Genomic DNA, 9,100 nt, shown 5'->3' on the forward strand with positions numbered 1-9,100 from the left:
TAACGATACGGGTTTTATGTGTGCGTGAGTGGAAATGCTCCCGCGTGGGCTCAGTGCTTTGGTTCATGAGCAGGTCACCGAACTTAGGGGAAGGCATCCACTGGAGATTTCTTTCTGCATTCCTTCTGGTTCACCCCTTGTGACAACCTACATTCATGGTCAGTTGTCGGAGGTTTTATTATTTTCGATTGTGAGATCGTTTAACTCCCGATGGGCGCAAGCCCCCGCTGTTAATTACATCAGAAAGACCTTTCGAATCAAACTAAACACCTCATGCATTCCGGGATTTGTGCCTATAGGTTGTGAACTGAATAATGGGGGATAAAAGGGGCTCGTGTATGTTTTATTTTGGTCATGTGGTTGGTTCTCATTTGACTTTGAATTTCTTTTTTTGTTAGTTACCATGATGTGTGCATGAAAATATGGATTTCATATTTAAAATATAAGAATATTTTGTGAGAAATATCATTTATGTGTTTTTAATTTGAAAGGAGCATTTAAATATGATTTTTTATATTTTTATTTATAAAAATATGTCAAGAGAGGGGTATTTTCAGATTATTTCTGGGACATGGATATGTTCAAATATTATTTAGAATTATAGAGAATTAAATTTGGGTTCATTTGGAACTGATTTGAGTTGATTTGGACTTAGTATGAGAAAGTTATGGTAAAAAAAGACTTGAAAGGACTTGTTTATGAAGATTTTATATTTTTAGGGACTTGTTTGTAAATGTCCAGGGACCTGAGGTTGTGATTTGAGCTTTTGACAAGGTCTGGAATGAAAATTGGGCCTTTAAGGGATTGTTTGAAAAGGTTTTATGCTGACAGGGGCCTTTGTGTAAATTTACAGGGGGCTTCTGTTGCATATTTTTGATAAGCAGAAGGGTTTAATTGCAAAAGGGGATCTTCTGGTCACATGTGGACTTTAAGATTGGTGTCGAGGCATTAAGATTTGGGTTTGATGCATCAATATATATATTGGGGCTTTAATTGGTGTGCGAAGGCATTGGATCTCATCACATAGGCTTTGAGATTGGTGGGGGCTGTGATTTAATCAAGAGGCTTTGAGATTTGGGATTTTGGGCCTTTAATGAGTGCACTGGATCATCAATGAATGCACAAAGGCTGAGATTCGGTCAAATGGGCTTTAGGATTTGTATTGGATCGTTTACTCAATCCAGTAGAATGACAGGTGGGTCCCGTTAATAGGAGCCGTTGGTTTAATTTGAACGTAACCCTTCGGATTCATTCCCCTGCTTCATGATCCGTGCTTTTGCTTTAAAATCTGTGCTAGGTCTTTAACAGCTTAGGGTTCATCCCTGATAAAGTCGCATCTGGCCGAATCCGGCCACGGCGGCACCGGCTAAGTGCATGAATGTGATCGCCTGGATGTCAGGAACGCAGCAGTACTTCCGTCGGCGACCGGTGTCGATCAGAAGCGGTGACCTGCACTGAGAGAACGGATATCAGTACCGATTGCAATTTAAACGGATTTCTTTGTGATTTTCTTCAATCAATTAATCATTTGACATCGTATGGACATATGAAGGACATTTGGAGCATCAATTTTACATTTAATCGAACTCTGGTCATGAATTGGACATTTGGTATCATGGGTAAATACTGGTTTGGTACCAATGGCAGATACATGAGCTTTGAAACTGGTTCAGACATTGGAAGATGTTTTTTTGGTCATTTTGAAGACATTCAAGCATAGGGATAGGTTCAGTTTGACTTGAGTTGGGATTTGGATCATATGAAGTCGTGACAATATGCATATACTTCTGACTTTTGTTCATCTTCTCATGATTTTGTAAAACAAGTGTATATTTCAATTTCACAAGATCAAAAGGATGTATATCAAGGGGGACATGTTCAAAGTTTCATGATTTACAGAGCTTATTTCTCTGCCAATTGACTTATGCAAACTGAAGGGTAGAAATGTCCTTGTGCTGCTGTATTTTCATATTTTTGATTTGATTAACTTTGAAATTAAATTCACAGCTGAATACAAATCCAATTAATTCAACTCTTGATGGGCTTGAAGTCTAGTTTCTGAATATGTAATTTATTTGACATTTCAACTCTTTTAGGGGTCTCAAAATGACAATGCAGCTGTCAGGGGTCAAATGTCCATTTTTCTGACAGTAGCATTTTCTCAGCCGCTGAACTTTGGAGATCAATTCCCATCAATTGGCTACACCAAACTTCATGTTATTTATATGAAAGTCTTCCTTGAGTCATTATCTGTATGCACATAAAACAGTTTTATTAAACTCAACCCAGAGATATATGAAACATGTATTTCTGTACAGAGAAGTTTGCTGGTAAATAGCTGTTGTTACCATGCTGGTAGCTAACTTCAGAATTTAATTCCAAGAGTTCTGCTGATCCAAATTTTATGTTCTTTATATGAAAATTCTCAGGACAGAGTGCTCTGTATTCTGGTAAAATTTCATAAGTTTTTAAGCTACCTAGCTATACCAGACAGAGAGTTAAACACAGGGACAGATATGAACTGTACTGGTATTTGCTGTTTTTTTTTATCATTTCAAAGGGCTGAACTTCCAAAATTCATATTTAATTGAAATGAAATCCAAATAATATGAAATTGATGTCCATTTTGATTGGCTTGGAATTAGCTATCCATCTGTGCAATTTATTTTATATTTTGGTCCTTTTAAGGGTTCCAAATGGGGAATGCGACCAGAACAGGTCATGTGCATATTTTCAGAGTTTTTGATCTGATTTCTCATGAATTTAGTACATAAGAGGTGATTTTTATTTCACAGATTCAAAAATATATGTACAAGGGACTTATGTGTCAAATTTCAGAATTTCCCGAGCATTATTTCTCAGTTTAAAGGCTTGTATAGCATGAGGGGCATAGCTGGTAAATCTGACAGAAAATTCAGCATTTTATATTTTTAAAAGATGAATTTTGACAGGCCATAACTTCATGTAGGAAAATTCAAATAATGCAAAATGGTGAAGTCCATTTTGTAATTTGGTCCATTTTGTAATTTGGTCCTTGTATTTGTCAGAATCGGCGATTTTATCAGAACAGTTCATTTCACCATTTTTTGGTACATTGCATTGTACCAGTTGGGCCATACATGTGTTTAGCTGCTGAATCTATACTTGATCTGGTACCAGTGACTGGTACAAGGTGTTGTGGTAATTTCATAAGTTCTAACTTGAGTTTATAACAACTTTTAGGTTCTTAATATCACTGTTTTGGTACCAGACAAAGAAGATCAAATCCAAAGCTCCAAACAATGAGACACATTATTTTAACATGAATATAGGTTACCAGAACGTGCACTTTTACAGACAGGTCCCTGCCTTTTATAAAAATCACTTTTGAGTGCTGTTTTCATCAAGATTTGGACATTATCATTAGGATATCATGGTTTCAAGAATATGAGTGACTTAATTCAATATATACTGATGTCTACTCATCTCTTTGAACTCCATCCTTCACTATATGCATATTAGTCCACCTTTTACCCTTTTACATCATGCAATCTAGTGCATATGGCTTGTCCTTAGCCTTGCATTAGGATTTAAGCTCATCAATACACATTATAGGTCCATTTGATTAAAGAAAATAGTAAGGGAAACCAGCTGGCTCAACCTTACTATTTCTATTGTATTATTTTCCATTTTTTTATTTTATTCTCTAATCTTGTGGTTAAGTGACTTTGATCAATCAAATGTGTATTATTTTCCATTTTTCAGCTGACTCAACCTTCACATTGTTATGATCTCCATTACTTAATTGAAGATTAGAGAACTTGTTTTAAAAAAGATCAAAGGAAAGAAAATCAGAAAAAAGGAAAAGAAGAAAAGAAGAGAGAAGGCAGAAAAGACATTTTTATATACTTATGTCGTTTTTTATTGTTTTACAACAGCCAATAAACATGAAAAGATTTGAAATAAACTAAAATAGGATTTTATATTGTTTTATTATGGCTTAAAACAGAAAATATAAATAAAATGGATCTTTTATTGATCATTAGACTTGTATATCTTTAATTCATTGCAAATGAACTTAGATATCGTAAAGCCTTCACTTTTATCATCTTAAAACATCAAGAACAGCAAAGAACAATGCGATAAAAAAAGGAAGCAAGCATAACAGCAAAGAAAAAAAGAAAGGGAAAAGACATCAAAGAAGAAACTTTATTCATCAAAACATATGTAAAAGCTTTGGCCTATGATGGCCTACATCTTTCTAATCCCTAATTGCTTAAGCAAAGCTTTCTATGGTAATCAAAGAGGGAAGAAAAGCTCAGGTGAGCTGGAAGGTTCCATGGAATATTCTTCACATCAAGCATGGTCCAATTAGTGCTAGGCACGTGGAACTGAGGTTTGGAGCATTGAGGGAGCATCCTCAGGCTGGCGCTGGCATGGAGGCAGGGAGCCGTTTCTTCTCTGTTTTGTTTGTTACGAGAAGGAAGATGCTATTGCATTGCATAGACATGGAGTATCATGAGCCGTAAGGCTGCTCAAGGAACGGTCCTTCATGAACCGGGTATACAACCCGAGCAGCGTTATTCGCGTAAGATGTATACATTTGAATTCAGCGGAATGCATGCTGATAGGCTGAAGGCTTGCGGGTCCCACATGTCGGTTTTACATGAGAGAATTTGCTGCCGAAGCTTTGAATTTTAATCCATCCGAACTCGGCCCATAAAGCACCAGCGCCATACACGTTTCATTTTCATTTGTTTGATGGGTAATTTTCCAACAAAGATATAATAATTTACTTGATAGCTCCTATTTAGAAATATATTAGTGGTCCCCGGATAAAAAAACAAAAATAGATTTTTTTTATCTGGGGACCACTAACAACTTAGCAAAAATGTTGCCCGGTTGATTTTGTTGTGACATGACACCTGTAGCATAATTTCCTAGCCCAATTGATTTTTGATAAGTTGTTAGTAAATTACAAAAACTCGTGGTTTAATTTGTGTACCATCACTTTAACATATATACAGGCCGCGTTTAGATCTTTTTTCAAATGCACGTTAAAAACGCTACGTTGAATAATCAACACTGATCCATTGGCAGACACTGCCAAGGCTTTCAAAAAAAAAAAGAATAATCAACACTGATATATATTCCTTAAAATGAGGTTGCCTATAAATAGGCGGATGTAATTTGAACCAACAATGCAAACCAAAATACGTACATCAAACCAGTTTCAGAGTCAAGATGGCAAAGGAGGGGTGCTTGCAATTGGTGTCATCAGTAGTGTTCCAAAGAAGTAGCCAAAGACGAAGCGCTAATTACGCACCCAACTCATGAGATTACAACTCCATTTCATCACAAGAAAATAATTATGTATGCGCTTTACAAAACAGTCTTAACAATTAAAGTTTAATACTTTAATTACAATATATTTGTACATATATATTTTTCCACTATATATATATGTGGTTCAACCTTATTACCAATTCTAAATTCACAGTTAATTTTTTACTGTATCATGACATTTTAAATCACATTGAAATATCAAATGCATTTTTCATTTCAATCACATTTTAATCTTTGCAGAAAAAACAAAAAATTAGTGACTCCTATGAAGAGATGAAGAGCAAGATCAGAAGTCTGTTCATGTATAAGGAGTCTCAGCTTCATGTCAAGCTAAACTTGGTGGACATGCTTCAGCGACTTGGAGTTTCTTTTCATTTCTCAGAGGAAATTAAACATTTTCTTGAAGAAATGATAATTAATAATGCAAAAGCTACTTTGAAAAATGATTTTGCTTCTTTGGCTCTTCTCTTCAGGCTCATGAGAGAGAATTGTTTTGAGGTCTCTCAAGGTATGCCATTTTCCTAATTAATTATGCCATTAATAAAATTTTCTTTTTTTTATCAGAAATTGTTATTATTAATAACATAGAAGGAAAAATTGGAATCGGAATTGGGATCAGTCTTTTGACCATAGAATCGATCGGAATCGGATAAATTGGATTGAAAATTCGGACTTTTTTTTGCCAGAAACTTGTATACTAAAAAATAGGAAAAAATGATAAAAATATAATTTGTCAACAATTTATGTTTAAACAAACGGTTACAATCAAATAATCCATTAATAAAATATAATATAAGCATTTGAACACTTATATTTAAATATGGTTATGTATTTTAAACACAAAAGATAGCTTAGTGCAGTATTATGTTTCTTGGTTGACAACAATGACGTCTTCATTTTGAACCACGCTGAAGGTGAAAATTTTGTGATTCGGCCAATGGTATGACCAGAATAAAAACGTTCTGGCTGAAATTGGACGAAAAATTCACATACCGTGTAACTCAGCTTGAAATCGGATCGGTACAGCCCGATTCCGGTCCGGAACGGTCGATTAATAATATGTACTTAATTACATTTGCGATCCCACTTGCCCAAGTGGACAATGAAAATTATTCCTGATTATTTAATCTAGAAATGAATAAAGGACGATTAACTTTTTTTAAATAAAAAATTAAATAAAATCTAACTAGGCTTTCTTTATCTGGCAGACATTTTTAGTACTATTATGAAAGGAAACATGCAAAATGACATAGAGGCTCTCCTTTCCCTCTCCGAGGCCTCATTCCTCACATTTGAGGGAGAGAAATTATCAGACGAAGCAAGGGTATTTTCGACAAAACATCTAAATCAACTCAAGAAAAGATGCATGGATGAAAAACTGAAGGGGCAAGTGGAGCATGCACTAGAGGTCCCATTGCATTGGAGGGTTCCAAGACTGGAGACAAGGTGGTACATAGATCAGTGCCAGGGAAATGAGAATGTGAATCCTCTGCTAACAAAATTTGCAAAGCTTGAGTACAATAAACTGCAACTTGTGCATCAAGGAGAACTTTCAAGGCTTTCAAGGTACATATATATAATTCTATCATCATTAATTAACCCTTTCCGTTTATATATATGATTAATGAACTAAGTTTGATTTGATTTGATTTTTTTCTTGTATGATCGAGTTAGGTGGTGGATAGAACTAGGTTTAAGGGAGAAGGTACCTTTTGCTAGAGATCGTTTAGTTGAGTCATTCTTCTATGCAACTGGAATTGCACCTGAACCACATAACTCAGCTTGCCGAGAAGTACTTTCTAAACTGGGAGTTCTGATTGTAATTTTGGATGATGTATATGATATCTATGGAACCTTTGATGAGCTTTTGCTTTTTAATGAAGCTATCCAGAGGTACAATTTACAAACATGCATGTGCTGTACAAATCTTATATATGGTTTCAATTGATCAATATATATATAGCATGATCGATTACAGTTTAATGTAGAAATTTACATGTACTTCCAGGTGGGACGAGGTTGAAGCAACAAAAAATTTACCAGAATATATGAGAAGTTTATACGGGGTTATTTTCAATACAACTAAGGAAACAGCTTCTTATGTTCTTGCAAAATATGGCTGGGATCCCTCCCCTTTTCTCATAAAAGCTGTGAGTCATTCTAGTTCAAACTTCAGAGTCAAAATAAATAACAAAAATTATTTGAAAATCATACTAGGACAAGTTAATTTAAATGTTAAAGAAGTTGCTGAAAATCATTTTATTTTTATTTTGTAAAAAAATTACTGTTACAGTGGCGGGATGCATGTGTTTCATTCTTAACGGAGGCCAAATGGTACAGAAATGGTTATAAAGCGAAATTTGAAGAGTACCTAGAGAATGGATGGGTTTCATCGACGGGGCCACTCTTGCTGACACATGCTTTTATTGTGTTAGGGGACAAAACAACAGCACAAGCTTTGAATCTTCAGAAAAAATATCCGAGACTGGTACAATCATGCTCAACGATACTTCGCCTCAGCAACGACTGTGCAACTCATCATGTGAGTTATAAATTAATTAATTTCATTAGTTTTAATTGGTTTGGATGACCTTAATTTCTTTGGTAATTAATTTACATATATAATTAATTAAATTCCAGGCGGAGTTAGAAAGAGGTGATGCACCATCATCCATAGCATGCTACATGCAGGAGCAATTGTGTAGCAAACGACAAGGGCGCAAGGCCATTGAAAAGCTCATTGTGGAGACATGGAAGAAAATTAATGATGATTCTCTCGGTCATGGTCGCCATGCTTTACCTCGACCGTTCATCAATGCAAGCGTCAATATGGCGCGCATGTCGCTTTGTATATATAATGGTGGGGATGGTGTAGGTGCCCCGGGGCAAAGGATAAAGGGACTTGTTAAGTCTTTGCTGCTAGATTCCATAAGAATTGATTAATTTCATATATGGTGGGGATGCATGCATGGGTTATCCTCAAACTCTTAATTTTATCAATAAATATATGCTATTCATAATTATTGCAATTTAATTATGTGACTACAAATTAAGAGTGCAGATCGACGACCTCTTGATAAACATAAAAGCATATTCGATTTTATGTACTGTAGCTAGCTAGCTAGCTAGCTAGTCGTTAGAGTACGTCAAAGTCACATGAGGTCAAGGAAGATACTTGCCTACGTACCCTTGACTAAAAATTATTCTAAATTATGTTCAATTATACCGGCATCATAAAAAACAAAGTGCTTTTGGAGGAAGAGAAAACAGAAATACAATTTATTTCTATTAACTCTTAAACAGAATTTTTTTTCTAAATTATTCTTTTCACAGGACACAACTCTATTAATAGACTAGATCTTACCATTAAAATAAACTCTTAAAATTCATACACAAAATAAATGTAAAAACAGAATTCTAACAGTAGCCCTTTATTCTGCTTGGTTACTAAAACTGTCATAAATAATTATAGGGAACTTCAAATAACTTGAAACTGGAGCCATCTGAATCTAGACTCCAAAATAAGTCAAATACATAATTAATTTACCTAGAATGGTCTAGAATTGCCCCCTTCGTGCATCAGTTGGTATCGTTCCCTCAGTGCTCAGCTTCCTCCGTTCATCGGTTGTCAGTATTTTCGGCGGGATCCATTATGAAGAAATTTTCATCCAGGATTGGTGTGACCTCATTGTGGATTTCCACTTGGGTTGTCGTTAAGGCTGTTGCGTGCTGCCTTATTTGTCTTGCCCGGTTAGCCAGCGTATGAGGGCCTTTG

At 35.4% G+C, this 9,100-nt stretch overlaps 1 protein-coding gene across 1 annotated transcript; it reads left to right on the plus strand.

Annotated features, from left to right (window-relative positions):
* The first annotated feature begins 5,221 nt into the window (after window positions 1-5,221).
* LOC144553509 (alpha-terpineol synthase, chloroplastic-like) lies at window positions 5,222-8,277 on the plus strand. Its single transcript, XM_078301696.1, has 7 exons — window positions 5,222-5,352; window positions 5,566-5,833; window positions 6,534-6,891; window positions 7,000-7,218; window positions 7,334-7,475; window positions 7,619-7,867; window positions 7,966-8,277. Exons 2-7 carry the CDS (start codon window positions 5,599-5,601, stop codon window positions 8,266-8,268), a joined length of 1,506 nt encoding a protein of 501 aa, XP_078157822.1. The 5' UTR covers window positions 5,222-5,352; window positions 5,566-5,598; the 3' UTR covers window positions 8,269-8,277.
* The last annotated feature ends 823 nt before the right edge of the window (window positions 8,278-9,100 follow it).

This window comes from Carex rostrata, chromosome 4 (genome assembly GCF_964058835.1).
Source record: "Carex rostrata chromosome 4, lpCarRost1.2, whole genome shotgun sequence".
NCBI classification, from domain to species: domain Eukaryota; kingdom Viridiplantae; phylum Streptophyta; class Magnoliopsida; order Poales; family Cyperaceae; genus Carex; species Carex rostrata.